Source organism: Girardinichthys multiradiatus, chromosome 12 (assembly GCF_021462225.1).
Source record: "Girardinichthys multiradiatus isolate DD_20200921_A chromosome 12, DD_fGirMul_XY1, whole genome shotgun sequence".
Lineage (NCBI taxonomy): Eukaryota > Metazoa > Chordata > Actinopteri > Cyprinodontiformes > Goodeidae > Girardinichthys > Girardinichthys multiradiatus.
The window spans coordinates 33,018,233-33,038,318 of NC_061805.1; the positions used below are offsets into that span (position 1 = coordinate 33,018,233).

At 41.7% G+C, this 20,086-nt stretch overlaps 1 protein-coding gene across 3 annotated transcripts; it reads left to right on the forward strand.

The window, feature by feature from the left end:
• Positions 1–2,759: 2,759 nt before the first annotated feature.
• On the forward strand, positions 2,760–13,346 carry gal3st1a (galactose-3-O-sulfotransferase 1a). 3 transcript variants are annotated; one of them, XM_047381950.1, is made up of 3 exons: positions 2,760–2,952; positions 7,305–7,455; positions 12,117–13,346. In XM_047381950.1, the coding sequence occupies exons 2-3, from the start codon at positions 7,328–7,330 to the stop codon at positions 13,264–13,266; spliced, it is 1,278 nt and encodes a 425-aa protein (XP_047237906.1). In that variant the 5' UTR covers positions 2,760–2,952; positions 7,305–7,327; the 3' UTR covers positions 13,267–13,346. The 3 variants fall into 3 exon arrangements, with proteins under 3 accessions (XP_047237906.1, XP_047237904.1, XP_047237905.1); XM_047381948.1 differs by lacking the exon at positions 2,760–2,952 and adding an exon at positions 5,727–5,878; XM_047381949.1 differs by lacking the exon at positions 2,760–2,952 and adding an exon at positions 5,768–5,878 and having other exon boundaries at positions 7,309–7,455.
• Positions 13,347–20,086: the final 6,740 nt, after the last annotated feature.

The window sequence follows — 20,086 nt, forward strand, 5'->3', positions numbered from 1 at the left end:
AAACCTTTGGGTTTGACATAAAATATGCCGTTTCTAAGGCAAACCCAAGTATTCCAGAGGAATTGTGGAATGTAATCCTGGGCTGGAAAATCTGCACAGGTACTAGATGTTGCTTGGCTCCATTTAGCAAAACCGGTGATTAAACAGTTAAATATCAGTTCAGTGATACACAGTTATAAACTGAACTTGACTGCATTATTGTTTTATAACTAGGATCCGACTGGAATATAACTGACTTGGAATAATTATGCATGATTATGTCGAAACATCTATATTTACTGTATGTCAATGAGATTTTTCAGTGAAGTGCATTGAGACGACGTTTGTTGTCTTGTGAGTTGGCGCTATTAAAATAAACTGAAATGATTTAAACTGATTCCCAGGAAAGTTAAATCTGTAGTGTTCCCAGTGCATTTGACTGGATGGAAATAACACCTATAAGCATTTTTAGCTTTGAATATAACTGTAGAAAACAAAATCTGAGTAGGTAATTGTTTGGTAATTGAATGCCCAGAATGTTTAAAAATAATGGAATAATTTCAAAATTAGAGTCTGAAAGGGAAGTAATTTTGAACAGAACAGCTGTGTAGAAACCCTGTATTCAATATTCATTCAAATAAGCCATCCCTTTATGGTCCTACAGCTGTGCACCGATGCTGAGCAGATGCAATAGACGACAAGAGTTCCCACCAGTGCAGTGGGGTACACCTGAGGTCACTGTGCTTGTGTTGTTGGTAGGACTCATTCATTGATTGGTCTACGCTAAAAGCAGTAGGTGTCGATGACGGATAGGGATCAGGCCTTCTGCCCTCTGATGGGCCGCTGTGATCGTGTGGGCATTAGGTCAGCCCCATCGCACTCCACTCTCCCCAGCATTATAACTCACGCTCTTTACACCCAGCTCTGCATTCCACGCATGCCTACCCAGTTTAGGTCTTGACCTGGCACTCAGTGGGGGTTTCTGAAGGCAGAGGCGCTCCCAGTCGAACAAGTGCATCCGTGTTATGCTTCAAGGGGATGAGCAGTATAGATTGGGTCTGTCTTCTAGGTATCCGTGCTTCAGTATAAGGGAGATGGAGTTGGGGTTTACTATATGGGGTGAGGCATTGTGGCAACATATTGTTGCATCCTGCCATACAGACCCAAACAGACCCATCAATCACCCTGGAATGCTCATTTTATCCTCTATTGAAATACTGTATTACATAGGAGGTAATGAGGAACAGCATTTGCACAAACATGGATTATGTTTCTTAAATATCGCAGCTAACACAATGCCTTGAAAACGTATTCACACCCCTTCGTCTTTTGCATTTTGCTACATTACAACCACAAACCTCAGTGTTTGTTTTATGTAATAGACCAACAGAATGTCGCGTTGGAAGGCAAAAGTATACTTTTTCAGAATTATTAACAAAAATCTAAAAGGTGTGGTGGTGATTTATATTCAGTCCCTTCACTCAGTACTTAGTAAAACCACTTTTTAATGCAATTACAGCGGCAAGTTTTTAGGGATTTGTATCTACCAGCTTTGCATACTGAAGACTTACTTATTTTCCCATTCTTGTTTACAAAACAGCTCAAGCTCAGTCAGATCATCTGAAGAGTGTCTTTAAACACCAATTTTCAAGTTTTGCCACAGATTATAAGTCTGGACTTTGACTGGGCCATTGTAACACATATATAGTTATTAATCTAGACCATTCCATAGCTCTGGCTGTACGTATCGAGTCGTTCCCATGCTCTGCTCCTGAGTCAAGTCATCTTGTACCGGGTCAGTCTTTCAGGATTGCCCTGTAGTGAGCTCCATTTACCTTCAGCTCTGATCAGCTGTCCTCTTCCTGTTGGAGTAAAGTCTGCTGATGCTGCCACCAGCGTGTTCTGCTGTGGGGCTAGTGAGTTCAGTGTGATGTGCAGTGTTAGTTTTACAACAATGGTTTAATCCAAAAGTAGAGACTTAAAAAAAAAAAATGTCTACCCCTTAACTTTTTATTTCACACTTAATGCCAGTCTATACTGCATAAAATTCTAACAAAGTACATTTATGTTTTTAAAACATGGAATAGTTTATGGGGTTATGAAAACTTTTGCAAGACCTTGTGTCACCAAAAATATTTCAGGATTTTTCTGACCAAAAAAGATTACTAACAGGATTAAACATTAAGCGGTTGCAGTTGCATGTAAGCTTCTACACATTATTGTGACTTTATGAACCAGGATGTATTTGTTCATATATTTGGCTGATCTGTTGTGCAAAATCTAGAAGCCATACTGTTTTTACTCATCCTACCCCATGCAGAGCTCCAGCTTGCTAAATAAGCATTTCAGACAATAGACAGTGCAATCTTGATTAGCTGGAACAATTAGGGTCTTTGTGCTTTGGATTTCTGCATTTGTCCTTTTTATGCCTTCTTCCACTCCTCCTATCAGCATGCAGCTCAGACTTCAGTGTCCACACTCAATAGCCCCTCTGTATGTGGACACAGAATAGGGACTATATATGGCCTCTTCTCTCCCTCCCTTTCTCTTGCTCACCCTCCCTTCCCTCCTTATTTTTTTCATACTCACTGACTTGTGCATGTCCCCTGACAGAGAGATCCCGACGTCACAGGTGGCTAGATGACCCTCCCTGCAGTGACTTATTCAGCAGGATCAGTTTTGGAATTGAAAGTGGAGACAGGAGGCGGCAGGCAGCACGGAGGCATCAGGTGTGCACGCACAGTGACAGGGGAATAAGAGGAGAGGAGGAAGAGCAAATAGATGAATGGGAGCTGTGGCGTTGGACGTGTGATGAGAGGAGCGCTGGAGTCAGAATGAGCATGTTAAGTTCAGACACACAAGGAGCCTAAAGAAGGAGATTAACTTCCCTGATTCATCCAGAATTGGATAGACAACATGGTGCAGTAGGACAACTAAAATTTCAGTTGTTTCTCTTTGGATAAATACATGAGGGTAAGAAATTCCTCTTCTGTGATTTGAGATGCATTTGCTCTAAAATTATTATTTTTTTAAAGCTATTATTCTGTGTAATTATTAAACAGATTACAATATTGCTGATAACTGTAGCATTTTTAGGATGTAATTGTGTGATATATGAAGATTATTTCTGGGAGCAGTATTAGTCTTAAGCTATTTTTAGCACTGCAGCAATAAAGAGTCGACTTTGACCTGAGGTGCATTCATGCAAAGCTCCTGGCCGTTATTTCATTTTGAATTAAGTGCAGACAAATGACAGTAGATGTAGTTATACAACCTAATCACGGTTAGGTGTGGACAAAAGCAACGGCATACAGTCATATCCAAAGAAATTTGGATATGACAAGACTCCTTTGAAAGATTAAAAGTACCTTTTGAAAAAACAACCTTTAATCAGCTTTTAAACAATTTTTTTATTAGGCCCACATTACTGTATTAAAATATTTTTTATTGGTCTTAAGTAATATTCTAATCTTCTAAGAAATTTAAGAAGTAAGTAAAGCTTTATTAATAAAGCACGTTTTCACAGACAAATGCCACAAAGTGATTCACCAGAAGGGTAACTTTACAAAATACACATCAATAAACAGTACAGAAAATAAAACACAATCATACAAGCTAAAATCCAACTACAAGCTTCTTGAAATAATGTCTCTGCTATTTAAAAGTATCCACAAAATCCAGACTCCTTAGGAAGATGGGCAGTTCATTTCGCAGTCTGGGTGCAACAGCTTGGAAAGATAGGTCTCCTCCAGTTCTGAAGCAGGTGCGGGGCCACTAAATGGTTCTGATTCAATTAGCTGAGACTACGGGAAGAAGTATATATTTGAATCAAATCAGAAATACAGAAAGGACCTTGAAAAGTTAAAGATATAAAAATAATCCTAATCAGGATTCCAACAGTAGATCGAATAAGTTCTTCAGTTGTCACAGAGTGATCAGGAGTTCTGAGAGGTTTCGAAATCCGGAAGCCTCAACTCTTCAGGCTCAAGGATTGAACCGCTTTCAATACACCCTTCAGTCGTAATTGAGGCTCTAGAACTTCCAAAATCCGAGATTTTCTTAAAATTAGTTCTGACACAATCTCTGACCACGTTGTTGACTTCTGTTGGACAATAACTGCTTCTTATTTCCTTGCATCATTCTTATATACCCCAGAACTCTCAGATCCTACATGTGGTTACATGTGCCTGGTTGCTGGAATCTCTCACATTTTAATACTTACTTTTGAATACTTTTCAAGTACTCTCTCACTTTTGCCTTTAAACACACATAATCCATACCACCTGAAGATGTCACAGGCTCTTACATGAGACTACCAGAGAGTGCTTCCTGGACTTCTTCTTTTGCCTCTGTCGTTCTGCTTGACTAAAACTTCAGTTTTCTGTCGTTCCACTTCTCTCGCCTTGCGTTAAGGAAGCCTTATGGGAATCAGCTCATAAAAAAACAGGACTACTGTTGAGTTAATGATGTCCAAACCCTAACAGCAATTATTAACTCAAGCAAGAGGATCTTTAATACAGATTCAGATTTCTATAAGAAACCATGCCACTACGATTAAGACTACGATTGTGAAGACCACCAGGATATTTCTTTTTTAAAGAGATTTTCCAGGAAAAAAATCACTTTTTGAAGTTGCAACTACAATAAATTAATAGAAATAGTTGATTAAGGCGATTGAGGACAAAATATTATAACTTCTGTTATAATTATCTAAGGGACAACCATGTTCAAATAAACAAATGCTTTAGGAAAAGCCGCGAACGTCTCAGTGCTGTTCAGAAATAGCAACATAGTCTGTTGATAACAGGTAATAATCTTGAAAGAGATCGAATAAAAGCCCATGTTTCAAATTGGAGATAGTAACCTAGTAACTAAACAGTGACCACATTGATGGATTATTTCTTAAATTAGAATACTGTTCCAATAAACATAAATCTTGTGATGCAATATGGTTTATATAATATGGAGTGTTAAAGGCTAATCAACATAGTAATTATAAGTTATTAAGAACACCAATGGAAACATGGGCTTGTTGTATGGTCTGATCTCTGATATCTCTGATAAGTCTTTTTTGTCCACACCCTCACTGGATATCTTCTGTTTTTTGGACCATTCTTTGTAAACCCCAGAGACGGTTGTGTGTTAAATTCCAGCAGATCACCAGTCTTTGGAATACTTAAACCACCCTGTTTGACACCAAGAACCATCCAGTTATCAAAGTCACTTAAATGCCCTTCCTTTGCCATTCTGATACATTCTGATACTCTGTTTGTCCTTCAGTAGGTTGTGTTGTCTCCATGCTTTCATCTGTACTATATGGTCTTTTTGGAAAACCATATTCCCATTTATAATATAATATAAAATAAAATAAAATAAAATAAAATAAAATAATAAATATAATATAATATAATATAATATAATATAATATAATATAATATAATATAATATAATATAATATAATATAATATGATTTCTCTCATTCTTTCCTTTCTTGTGTCCTTCATTTCTTTTGTCCTTTCTTGCTTTCCTTGTGTCCATCCTTATTCCCATCCTTGGCTCTTCTACATTTCCTTCCATGTTTCCTTCTTTTCACTCTTTTTCCTTTCCTGCCCTTCCTGTCCTTCCTTCCCTTCTTCCTCTCCTTTGCCCTCTGGGTGTCTGGTGTATGCAGGTTCCATGTTTAAGGCCACAACAATGTAGAAACACCTGACGTAAATTCATGGTGATCTTTTGTATTATATATTGTAAAGTGGGTGCAAAAAGTCTGTAATTTTTATATGAAAAATGTGTAGTAACCCTGTTACCATGGAGACTAAAAGCAGGTAATTGCTGTCCAAGAGGTTAACAGATTTCTGACGCAGGAGATGTTAAGATGTGGTAGGAGCTTCTCCACTGCCAGGTAATGTTTAATTGCTATGTTTTAGGAGTGGACTTCTCTGATATATCCTACAGGCGAGTGAAAGGCATGTTGTTTTAATGTGTATTTTTGATTAATTTGAAAAGAAAACATATCCCTTGTTACTCTTTCTGAACCACATTTTTAGGATCTAGGTTTATGTTATAATTATTTTTTAAACTTTTTATTATTTGTGACACTTTGATAAAGAAGATCTCCACATTTAGCTGTGTCAGAGCACCATTTCATTTTGCACAGTAGTAAATAATTGCCCTAAATAATTTTATACACTCAATATTACCACTTCACTTTAATCAAATTAAAAGAGATGTCAATTTTTGAGTATTTGCTTTTTTGTTGGCTGGAACTGGAGGGATTTGTTTTGTAGTATTTCCTGTTTTAACATCTAAACAGTTTCTACATCTTTTGTTAAAACAATAAAACTGCTCCATAAACAACTGAATACAGAAGAACCAGAAGCTCATTCTAGTAAAAAATTTTTCCTTTGAAAAAGACAATAAAGTCTGAAAATAAGCCCCGTCCCCAACCCTCTATGTACAGCGTATTCCCTACATCATAGCTCTGACGGGTTATCTAAAGCTGTAAATTTTCAGGTGCTGAGTGTTCTGGCCGAGTCAGCAGGTAGCTCATCTTACCGCAGTCTGCAGGAGAGAGCACTATATCATTTTCCACTGTACTGCATTATTTATTCTTTAAAAAGGAACAGCAAGCACTTAATTTCAAACACCATGATTTTTTTTGCCAGCCATTGAATTATAACTGCAACCAGTGTCACCTCATGTAATTTGGCTGTCCATGTTATGCTTACGGAGTTCCTGATTGAGCCCCACAAAGGCATCTAAATCTAAACGTAAAAATGTGAACTTAGAGTTCATATCCCACCTGTTGGGTCATGTGTCTCAGCAGCTTCAGTTACAGTCCATAGCGGTACTCCAGTCCACAAACAGATAAACTGTTATTAGTACAATTATTAATTTGTTTTTATTCAAAAATGATCATATTAAGTCCTTTTTTATCTCTGTGAGAGGCTTATTTCTAATCTATGCATGTGCTCGATCAACTTTCTAAAAGCTAGGAACTTGTTCTTCTGTTCTTGCTGTCATCCCTATTACAATGCAATTTTCTTTTTCCAGTCGGTCATGTTTCTGTCTCAGGACGCTCTGAAACCGAAGAACCGAGATTGCAATCTACATGTAGTCACTTTCTAATTAAATCCCCAGGGAATGATCTGAGTTAATTATTTAAGGTGTCGTCATTGTGTTCTCCAGACTCATCTCCTGTTAGCAGTAACCACTTAAGAAACATTAACAATATTTTTGAAGTCCATGTTTTTTGTAACACGAGAATGTAACAAAAAAGCAGCATGATGGGTTATGAAAACAATGAAGATATGTTCTGTCTCTTTAAGGTAGACTTTAAACCTGCTGGACCATGGCTGTTAAGGAAGGGAAACATTGGAGGTCCATGTTTAAAGGCCTCATCCTGGGAACACTTCTCACCAGCTGTATGATCCTGCTTTACTCCCTCTCCATCCAACAGATCTACTTCAACCTGCCCGAGTAAGACTTAAAGTGCTTATGTATATTTATTTCATAAAAACCAATGTGTAAAATCAGAACTCGACTCCTGCAACACTACAGATGACATGTAAAACAATGTGTGACGGATCTAACCACAGCCAACCAGTTAAGCACTCCCTCACAGTTTCATTCAACTCTTTTCTTTGTTACTTCTTTTCTGAATATTTTATTCAATTTTTACCTGACACAAAATAGGAAATGTATATAATATCATATAGTAAAGTAAAAGTAAAAGATGTTTAACAAGTTTAAAATATATTTCTATGAAATACTTTACATAGATAATAAAGCAATTTATTTTTACCTCTTATATTTTGGCAGCAGAGTGGAAAACCTGTCAACTTATTCCTTGTACCGTATTTTAGAGTTTGATCAGTTTATTCATTTATAGTGCCTTCTAAACCTATTTATCCCTCTTGAACTTCTTTCACATTTTGTTATGCTCATCGTCGTCGTCGTCTTCCGCTTATCCGGGACCGGGTCGCGGGGGCAGCAGACTCAGCTGGAGAGACGTCCCTCTCTCCAGACACCTCGTCCAGTTCCTCCGGGTGGAGCCCAAGGCGTTCCCAGGCCAGCCGAGAGACATAGTCCCTCCAGCGTGTCCTGGGCCATCCCCTGGGCCTCTTCCCGGTGGGACGTGCCTGGAACACCTCCCGAGGAAGGCGTCCAGGAGGCATCCGGTATAGATGCCCGAGCCACCTCAACTAGCTCCTTTCGATGTGGAGGAGCAGTGGCTCTACTCCGAGCCCCTCCCGGATGGCCAAGCTCCTCACCCTATCTCTAAGGGAGTGCCCGGCCACCCTACGGAGGAAGCTCATTTCAGCCGCTTGTATCCGGGATCTCGTTCTTTCGGTCATGACCCAAAGTTCATGGCCATAGGTGAGGGTAGGAACGTAGACCGACCGGTAAATTGAGAGCTTTGCTTTTCGGCTCAGCTCTTTCTTCACCACAACGGACCAGCAGAGTGCCCCCATTACTGCGGCAGCCGCACCGATCCGTCTGTTGATCTCCCGCTCCATTCTTCCCTCACTCGTGAACAAGACCCCGAGATACTTAAACTCCTCCACTTGAGGCAGGAACTCCCCTTCAACCTGAAGAGGACAAGCCACCCTTTTCCGGTCGAGAACCATGGCCTTGGACTTGGAGGAGCTGATCCTCATCCCAGCCGCTTCACATTCGGCTGCGAACCGCCACAGCGCATGCTGTAGGTCTTGGCTAGAGGGGACCAGCAGGACCACGTCATCTGCAAAAAGAAGAGACGAAATCCACTGGTCCCCAAACCAAACCCCCTCCGGCCCTTGACTGCGTCTAGAAATCCTGTCCATAAAAGTTATGAACAGGACCGGTGACAAATGGCAACCCTGCCGGAGTCCAACATGCACCGGGAACAGGTCCGACTAAGTGCGGGCAATATGGACCAAACTCCTGCTCCGCTTGTACAGAGACCGGATGGCCCCTAATAAAGGGCCCCCGATTCCATACTCCTGGAGCACCCCCCACAGGGCATCACGAGGGACACAGTCGAATGCCTTCTCCATGTCCACAAAACACATATGAACCGGTTGGGCAAACTCCCATGAACCCTCAAGCACCCTGTAGATGGTATAGAGCTGGTCCAGTGTTCCACGGCCAGGATGAAAACCACACTGCTCCTCCTGAAGCCGAGGTTCGACTATCGGTCGGACTCTCCTCTCCAATACCCTGGCGTAGGCCTTACCAGGGAGGCTGAGGAGTGTGATCCCCCTGTAGTTGGAACACACCCTCCGGTCCCCCTTCTTATGAAGGGGGACCACCACCCCAGTCTGCCAGTCCAGAGGCACTGTCCCCGACCGCCACGCAATGTTGAAGAGGCGTGTCAACCATGACAGCCCTACAACATCCAAAGACTTCAGGTACTCAGGGCGGATCTCATCCACCCCTGAAGCCTTGCCACCGCGGAGCTTTTTAACCACCTCGGTGACTTCAACCTGGGTGATGAAAGAGTCCAACCCCGAGTCCCCAGCCTCTGTTTCCACCAGGGAATGCGTGACGGCAGGATTGAGGAGATCCTTGAAGTACTCCTTCCACCGCCCGATAATGTCCCCAGTCGAGGTCAGCAGTCTCCCGCCCACACTATAAACAGTGTTGGCGAAGCACTGCTTCCCCCTCCTGAGGCGCCGGACGGTTTGCCAGAATCGCTTCGAAGCCAACTGGTAGTCCTTCTCCATGGCCTCACCGAACTCCTCCCAGGCCCGAGTTTTTGCCTCTGCCACAGCCCGGGCCGCAGCACGCTTGACCCCACGGTACCCCTCAGCCGCCTCAGGAGTCCCACAAGCCAACCACAGCCGATAGGACTCCTTCTTCAGCTTGACAGCATCCCTTACTGCCGGTGTCCACCACCGGGTTCTGGGATTGCCGCCACGACAGGCACCGCAGACCTTACGCCCGCAGCTATGGGCAGCAGCATTGACAATAGATGCGGAGAACATGGTCCACTAGGACTCTATGTCTACAACATCCCTCGGAATCTGGTCGAAGCTCTCCCGGAGGTGGGAGTTGAATACATCCCTGGCCGAGGGCTCCGCCAGGCGTTCCCAGCAGACCCTCACTATGCGCTTGGGCCTGCCAAGTCTGTCCGGCTTTCTCCTCCTCCAGCGGATCCAACTCACCACCAGGTGGTGATCAGTGGACAGCTCAGCCCTTCTCTTCACCCGAGTGTCCAAAACATGCGGCCGAAGGTCTGATGATACGACAACAAAGTCGATCATCGACCTCCTGCTTAGGGTGTCCTGGTGCCAAGTGCACTGATGGACACCCTTATGTTTGAACATGGTGTTCATTATGGACAATCCGTGACTAGCACAGACGTCCAATAACAAAACACCACTCGGATTCAGATCGGGGAGGCCATTCCTCCCTATCACGCCTCTCCAGGTGTCACTGTCGTTCCCCACATGGGCGTTGAAGTCCCCCAGCAGAATAATGGAGTCCCCGGGAGGGGCACTATCCAGCACCCCCGACAGGGACGCCAAGAAGGCCGGGTACTCTGCACTACCACTCGGCCCGTAGGCTGAAATGATAGTCAGAGACCTCTCCCCAGCCCGAAGGCGCAGGGATACGACCCTCTCATCCAGTGGGGTAAACCCCAACACGAGACGGCTGAGCTGGGGGCCAACAAGCAAACCCACACCAGCCCTCTCGACCTCCCGCACAAGCTCAGGCTCCTTCCCCCCCAGCGAGGTGACATTCCACGTCCCTAGAGCCAGCCTAAGCCTCCGGGGATCGGGCCGCTGAGGTCTCCACCTTCGTCCGCCACCCAATCCTCTTTGCACCAGAGTTGTTATGCTGCAACTCTGAAATTGAATGTATTTTATTGGGATTTGTTTTGAAAGGCCAACACAAAGCTTTTCTGAAAGGTGTGGCAGCATTTGTATTCAGCTCCTTGCTATGCTGTTACTCCTAAATGAAATCCAACACAACCAAATGTCATCTATTTGGTAAATGGAGTTCACCTGTGTGTAATTTAATCTCAGTTTAATTTAACTGTTCTGAGAAGGCCTCAGAGGTAGAAAACATTAGTGACCAAACAGCATCATGAGGACTAAGGAGCATAGCAGACAGATCATTGATAAAGTTGTGGGGAAGTTAAAAGCAGAACTACATGACCTACACTATAATGCTAAAAGTACTGGGTCCCACCACTAAATCAATGAATTCTGGTGTTCCAATCACTTCCATGTTTGCAGGTGTATAAAGTTTATTGTGGAGAAACTTGACTGACCTCAACCTTCTTAACCACCTTTGGGATGAATTAGAGCAGAGGCTGCAGTTGTGGTTTTCCCGTCTAACTATGAACACACTCCTAAACTTTGTGGAAGATGTTTGCAGAATAGTTAAAGTTGCTATGGCTGGCAACCGTGGGTCCATTAACAAATTGGACCCTTTAGATTAAGAATAGGACGTCATTAAAGTTCATGTACATTTAAAAGCAGACATGCAAATACTTTTGGCAATATAATGTACATACAAAATGTTTTGTGTTGTGGAAACACTGCACCTTATCCTGAATGCACGTTATCCATGGCAAAACATAGTGGTGGCATCATGGTGTGGGGGGACATTTCTTTAGCAGAAACTGAAAAGCTTTTTAGAGCTGATGGAAAGATGAATGGAGCTAAGCACAGAGCAATCCTGGAACAAAACCTATTATTGGCTGAGAAGATTTAATGCTTGGATAGAGGTTCTCCTTTCAGCATGACAGCTACCCTAAACCTGAATATTGATGATCACTGATACTCTAACTCCAGTTTCACTGAGTTTAAGCTATTTTGCAAAGAAGGAGCAAAGATTTCAGCATCTAGAGGTGTAAAGGTAGTCTTCGTAGGCATGCAGCTACTATTGTGAAAGTACAAGTAAATAAGTAAACGCCACACTTTTCCCATCAATATTTGTAAAAACAAATTTGAAAATGTTTCCTTTTCCCACTTCACTTTGCTACCTTACTACTACTACTTTATAGTGACAAGTATATTGGTCAGTCACATAAAATTTTAATGAATAACATTCAAGCATATTCTCACAGTGCACTGCACATCCTGTATCAGTCATTCCAGTTTCCAAATATCTTACAGCTTCTATGTTTTTCATGTTTTCTCCTGTAGGATCCCAGTGCCTTACTCCTGTGCCCACCGCCCATCCCATCTTCACCCTAAAGCAACCACTAATACGTCACAAAAAAACTCCAGCCAGCCCTGCTCTCCTAAAGTGGACATAATGTTCATGAAGACCCACAAAACGGCCAGCAGCACTTTTCTGAACATCCTGTTCCGTTTTGGAGAGAAACAACATCTTCAATTTGCTTTTCCTGACAGCAGAAATGACTTCTTCTATCCATCCCTTTTCCAGCGCTCCCAGGTCAAAGACTACAAACCTGGAATGTGCTTCAACATAATCTGTAATCACATGCGGTTCAATGCTCCAGAAGTGGCTAAGCTACTTCCTTTAGACACATCCTACATCACCATTCTGAGAGACCCGGCAGAACTTTTTGAGTCATCATTCCACTATTTTGGCCGGCTGGTGCCTTTTACCTGGAAGATATCAGGTGACGACAAGCTCGCAGAGTTCCTGCTTGACCCACACGGCTACTTTGATCCAAAGGGCTTCAATTCCTTCTACCTCAAGAACCTGCTGTTCTTTGACTTTGGACAGGACAACACTCTGGAGCTGGAGGATCCACGGGTAGACGAGGGAATCAGATACATCTCGGAACGTTTCCATCTGGTCATGTTGGTGGAACATTTTGAGGAATCACTGATCCTGCTCAAAGATGCTCTCTGCTGGGAGATGGATGACTTGCTCTTCTTCAAGCTAAATGCCCGTAAGGGATCCACTGTGTCTAAACTAACCCCCAAGCTGAGGGCCAGGGCTCTTGAGTGGAATGCCATTGACTGGAAGCTATACCAGCACTTTAACAAAACATTTTGGCAGAAGGTAGATGCCTATGGACGGCAGCGTATGGCCAAGGATGTGTCAGAACTTAGGAGAAGAAACAAAGAGATGGCATCAATCTGCATCGAGGGAGGCTCTGCAGTGGAAGCCAGCAGTATCCAGGAGACAGACATGCAGCCTTGGCAGCCCATTGGAGAGAAGTCAATCATGGGCTATAACCTAAAGAAGAATGTGGACAAAGCTCATCGGAAGTTGTGCCGTAAAATGTTGATGCCAGAGATTCAGTACCTGACAGAACTGGGGGTAAACCTGTGGATCACCAAGCTGTGGGGTCATGTCCGAGGCATCATTAACTGGTGACTAGACTTTTGAGCATGAGCTGGCACATCAAACTTAACAGACTGTATCAAAAGATGAATAAAATATATCGGAGTGCAGCTGACAGATCTGTGACTGATGGGTGCTTTAAAAAGGTGTTGACATTTTGTAGGTAAAATGTGGTATTGCAAGTCTGTTTTCAAACATTCATTAGTTTCTGTTCCCAACAGTGAGTGGATAAATTCACAATGAAGTCATTCATCTCTCTGATGAAGTTCTAATTGTTGCCATACCAACCAAACCTTTAAAGGAAACAGAAATAACTGTATATAATTATACCTTAGAAATCTGAAGCCATCCTCCTTGGAGAAAACGTTTAACTTGTATGCATGAATGAAGGGTAAAAAACAGTAGTAGTATTACATCCTACACTGTTGCGTATAAGAGGCAAAACATTAAACAGAAACAAAAAACAAACCAAAAATCATTCTTACAAACATCAGAATCAATGAAAGTGAAGAACATAATGGAGGACCCTGAGGATCCTCTTCATGACACTGTTGTACAACAACAGTGTCTTCAGTCAGAGGCTTCTTCAGATCTGTGTCATAATGGTGGGTTTAAGACTCTGATGCCACACAATCACGAGAAGCAGAGAGTAAGTTTAGAAAACAGTTTATTCTTAAGCCCGGTGAGTGGATGAACAGGAACCAGAACTGGGTCAGTGGATAGGACTGGAGTTTATCTAGGCATACCAGACAAAAAAAAAAATAGACAAACTTAGACGGGCTCAGACATAGGAAAAAAGGATCTTGCTGTTAGTGATTTCTTTCGGCTGACTTACTGAGTGGGAGGCTGAGCTGGACGGTGGGGAGAATAAGTCCTTCTCCACAGTGTCTGTGGTTGGCAGTCTGTGAGTCGACTTATTCCAGTAATCTCCAGTAGGTGTTATCCTGTTTTTTGCGGCGAAGCTCCACTGTGACTTGAGGGGAACGTTGGAGGGTGGACAGGCAGGTGAATGCTCCTCTGAGTTAGGCTTGGTGATTTTCCTTGAGAGGCTGGGCTTGGAGTTGGAGAATAGAGCAAGGACCATGAGTCGATGTGTTTCCACACTCCTTCCGAAAAGACTCAAATAGGCTGGTGCAGATAACTCCATGAAACACCCGACAAGGCGCGATCTGTAGATCAGGGAAAACAATGAAACGATTAGTTTTCAAGGATAGCAAAGCTGCATAGAAGCAGGAGTCGAGCCGTTTACCACTAAGTGAACAACAACGGGCTGAACACCTTCCTCTGGCTCTCCACTCCCTAAAGAAGCCCAGCTGATTGCTGACAGATGAGGAACACCTGTGCAGTATCACCTGCCCGTTAATAAAGTATTTTTGAATTCGAACTGAATTCGAATTATGAGGGATGTAAACACTTTACTATAGAAATAGCCCACTGCACGGATATAAAACTAGATACAATTGTAATTAATTGCAAAAATGATAGTTTACTTTGTTTAAAAGTAGTGCACAGAAGGCCTAAAAAAAAGGGGATTTTGTATAATTAACTGAATTAATAACAGATCTAGTATCTGTTATTCTGAACTCTATTGAATAGTATGAGAAAAATCAAATGAATCAAGAAGGAAGTAAAGCTCTTTGCAATCAAAAACTCAAATAGTTTTTTTCATGCCTGTAATAGTATTTGTTGAGATTTCTACTACATTTTGCTTCTCCGGGGTCTTTTATCTTTCTAATACCTCAAGGTCCTTTCATAGGTAATGATGATATATATATATATATATATATATATATATATATATATATATATATATATATATATATACAGTACAGACCAAAAGTTTGGACACACCTTCTTTCTTTATTTTCATGACTATGAATATTGTAGCGTCACAATGAAGGCATCAAAACTATGAATTAACACATGTGGAATTATATACTGAACAAAAAAGTGTGAAACAACTGAAAATATGTCTTATATTCTAGGTTCTTCAAAGTAACCACCTTTTGCTTTGATTACTGCTCCGCACACTCTTGGCATTCTGTTGATGAGCTTCAAGAGGTAGTCACCTGAAATGCTTTTCACTTCACAGGTGTGCCCTGTCAGGTTTAATAAGTGGGAATTCAAGCCTTATAAATGGGGTTGGGACCATCAGTTGTGTTGTGCAGGAGGTGGATACAGTGCACAGCTGATAGTCCTACTGAATAGACTTAGAATTTGTATTATGGCAAGAAAAAAGCAGCTAAGTAAAGAAAAACAAGTGGCCATCATTATTTTAAGAAATGAATGTCAGTCAGTCCGAACAATTGGGAAAACTTTGAAAGTGTCCCCAAGTGCAGTCGCAAAAACCATCAAGCGCTACAAAGAAACTGGCTCACATGAGGAGCGCCCCAGGAAAGGAAGACCAAGAGTTACCTCTGCTGTGGACAATAAGTTCATCCGAGTCACCAGCCTCAGAAATCGCAGGTTAACAGCAGCTCAGATTAGAGAACAGGTCAATGCCACACAGAGTTCTAGCAGCAGACACATCTCTAGAACAACTGTTAAGAGGAGACTGTGTGAATCAGGCCTTCATGGTAAAATAGCTGCTAGGAAACCACTGCTGAGGACAGGCAACAAGCAGAAGAGACTTGTTTGGGCTAAAGAACACAAGGAATGGACATTAGACCAGTGGAAATCTGTGCTTTGGTCAGATGAGTCCAAGTTTGAGATCTTTGGTTCCAACCACCGTGTCTTTGTGCGGCGCAGAAGAGGTGAACGGATGGACTCTACATTCCTGGTTCCCACCATGAAGCATGGAGGAGGGGGTGTGATGGTGTGGGGGTGCTTTGCTGGTGACACTGTTGGGGATTTATTCAAAATTGAAGGCATACTGAACCAGCATGGCTACCACAGCATCTTGCAGCAGCATGCTATTCCATCTGGTTTGCGTTTAGTTGGACCATCATTTATTTTTCAACAGGGCAATGACCCCAAACACACCTCCAGGTTGTGTAAGGGCTATTTGACCAAGAAGGAGAGGGATGGTTGCTGCGCCAGATGACCTGGCCTCCACAATCACCAGACCTGAACCCAATCGAGATGGTTTGGGGTGAGCTGGACCGCAGAGTGAAGGCAAAAGGGCCAACAAGTGCTAAGCATCTCTGGGAACTCCTTGAAGACTGTTGGAAAACCATTTCAGGTGACTACAACTTGAAGCTCATCAACAGAATACCAAGAGTGTGCGGAGCAGTAATCAAAGCAAAAGGTGGCTACTTTGAAGAACCTAGAATATAAGACATATTTTCAGTTGTTTCACACTTTTTTGTTCAGTATATAATTCCACATGTTAATTCATAGTTTTGATGCCTTCAGTGTGAAGCTACAATATTCATAGTTATGAAAATAAAGACAACTCTTTGAATGAGAAGGTGTGTCCAAACTTTTGGTCTGTAATGTATATATATATATATATATATATATATATATATATACTGTTAGGTTGAATGTATATACCTTGATGTTCACCATTATCACTCACATATATTTCTTGTCTATTCTAAAAGGTCACATGCAGATGTGACCCAGTGTTTTGAAACACTCTGCACTTAATTATTATCTTGGTCTATATGCAGCTGGTTTCGCAGCACCCGAAAGCAGAACCAGCTGTTCCTGTTTCCACTCTCTAAACTCTGCCTGACATGACATGTCTAGCACCCCTATTGACTGTGGTTTGACTTGATCACTCATATATATATATATATATATATATATACAGGGCTTGGACAATGAAACTGAAACACCAGGTTTTAGACCACAATAATTTATTAGTATGGTGTAGGGCCTCCTTTTGCATCCAATACAGCATCAATTCGTCTTGGGAATGACATATACAAGTCCTGCACAGTGGTCAGAGGGATTTTAAGCCATTCTTCTTGCAGGATAGTGGCCAGGTCACTACGTGATACTGATGGAGGAAAACCCTTCATGACTCGCTCCTCCAAAACACCCCAAAGTGGCTCAATAATATTTAGATTTGGTGACTGTGCAGGCCATGGGAGATGTCCAACTTCACTTTCATGTTCATCAAACCAATCTTTCACCAGTCTTGCTGTGTGTATTGGTGCATTGTCATCCTGATACACGGCCCCGCCTTCAGGATACAATGTTTGAACCATTGGATGCACATGGTCCTCAAAAATGGTTCGGTAGTCCTTGGCAGTGATGCGCCCATCTAGCACGAGTATTGGGCCAAGGGAATGCCATGATATGGCAGCCCAAACCATCACTGATCCACCCCCATGCTTCACTCTGGGCATGCAACAGTCTGGGTGGTACGCTTCTTTGGGGCTTCTCCACACCGTAACTCTCCCAGATGTGGGGGAAAACAGTAAAGGTGGACTCATCAGAGAACAATACATGTTTCACATTGTCCACAGCCCAAGATTTGCGCTCCTTGCACCATTGAAAACGACGTTTGGCATTGGCATGAGTGACCAAAGGTTTGGCTATAGCAGCCCGGCCGTGTATATTGACCCTGTGGAGCTCCCGACGGACAGTTCTGGTGGAAACAGGAGAGTTGAGGTGCACATTTAATTCTGCAGTGATTTGGGCAGCCGTGGTTTTATGTTTTTTGGATACAATCCGGGTAAGCACCCGAACATCCCTTTCTGACAGCTTGCTCTTGCATCCACAGTTAATCCTGTTGGATGTGGTTCGTCCTTCTTGGTGATATGCTGACATTACCCTGGATACCGTGGCTCTTGATACATCACAAAGACTTGCTGTCTTGGTCACAGATACCCCAGCAAGACGTGCACCAACAATTTGTCCTCTTTTGAACTCTGGTAGGTCACCCATAATGTTGTGTGCATTTCAATATTTTGAGCAAAACTGTGCTCTTACCCTGCTAATTGAACCTTCACACTCTGCTCTTACTGGTGCAATGTGCAATCAATGAAGACTGGCTACCAGGCTGGTCCAATTTAGCCATGAAACCTCCCACACTAAAATGACAGGTGTTTCAGTTTCATTGTCCAACCCCTGTATATATATATATATATATATATCCAGTATCTGTTATCGTTATATGTACATATGTATATATGTATTATATGTGCTTTGATGGTAAATAACAGTGTTAACAGTGTTAAACATTTATTGAATTGAATCATTGATTGTACGCAGCCTTGTTGTCATAACCTGCAGTGGCAAAAGGAAATCAACAGAGGAAAGTAATTATATATATTTTTTTTATTACTCTGTAAGACTTGCATGTTTCTTCATTTACATTTGTTTAATAATAAATCATCTATTTCTATTTCTATTGTGTTTTTTTTTTTTCTTGTTTGGTTCAGTATTTATTAAGGGACTTATTTGATCATTCATTCATTTGTTATCTACTGGTTTCCCTATAGTTCCTCATTTCTGCCAACAAGATGCTACAATACTTTTGTTATTGTTTAGTAAAATGTAACATTGTCTATGTTGAAAATAACAATCCAAAGCTTACATTTTCTACTGTTGCTATTTTTAATGTGTACTGTACTTTATGGTCCAGGATTGCTCTGTGTTTATACCTTTTAACATAAAAATAAACAAGATTTCTTTATTGACATTAAATGCCAAGTTAAGTTACAGATTAGAAATTTAACACATGAGTTACAGGTTAACCAGTGGCTTCAGACAGTGAGAAACATACAGTGGATGTACATAATAATGTGAAAAGACTTTTGGATTGCAGTTAAAGTACAGTAAAGAAGGAGCTTCTCTCCACTTACCACTGAAGTACTTTTTCCTTGCTTCCTTGCTATTTGTGTAGCAAAAATAAAACATACAAACTCAATTTTTTCTTTAGAAACCACAATAACTTGATAGGCCTATTGTCAGGTTCAAACAACCTAAAATACTTATAATCATCACAAAAAGAAGAGAAAGACAAAGAATTAGTTATTTCACTCGCTACGAGGAGAACGGACAGAGATGTGCTTTCAGTTACAAATCTCCTACCGCTCTGAAAACCATCTGTCCGTACCTCTCTTTTTATTATCTTTGGGGGTCCCTGGTTACAATGAATGTTGCTCTCTAAGGATGGGAAAAACAGCTGCATCGTAAACAGGTCATAAACATCATTATCTTGTAACAACACACTTCCACAGTCTCCCCCATCCTTAAGATCAGTGTGTTGTCTGTTCAGCACAATCAGCCTTCATCTTTATGACACCCTCATCTGTGACTGCTTCCTTCTCAGCTCCACTTTTGATGTTTGCCTGCAGACAAACTCATCACATCCTTACTCACACATACATCATGAAAAGTTATAAAGATCAAATAGTCAAGTTAAAGAAAAGGAAAATATATAAGATAAATCTATATTCAATTATTCCAACACCTATGTAAACGAAAATCAGTAACATGATACAAGAACTACAGTCATATTTAATAAAATAAAATATTATTGAAAAGTTTATTTGTTCTAGTAATTTGACTCAGTAAGTAAAACACAATTTATAGATTAATGAAAAGTATGTTTAATACCTATATTAAACATACTTTTCATTAATCTATAAATTGTGTTTTACTTACTGAGTCAAGTAAGTAAACTATGTTTAATACCTGGGCTGCACGGTGGCGCAGTTGGTAGCACTGTTGCCTTGCAGCAAGAAGGTCCTGGGTTTGATTCCTGGCCTGGGGCTCTTTCTGCATGGAGTTTGCATGTTCTCCCCATGCATGCATGGGTTCTCACCGGGTACTCCGGCTTCCTCCCACAGTCCAAAGACATGCCTGTTAGGTTAATTGGTAACTCTAAACTTCCCTTAGGTGTATGAATGAGTGTGTGCATGGTTGTATGTGTGTTGCCCTGCGATGGACTGGC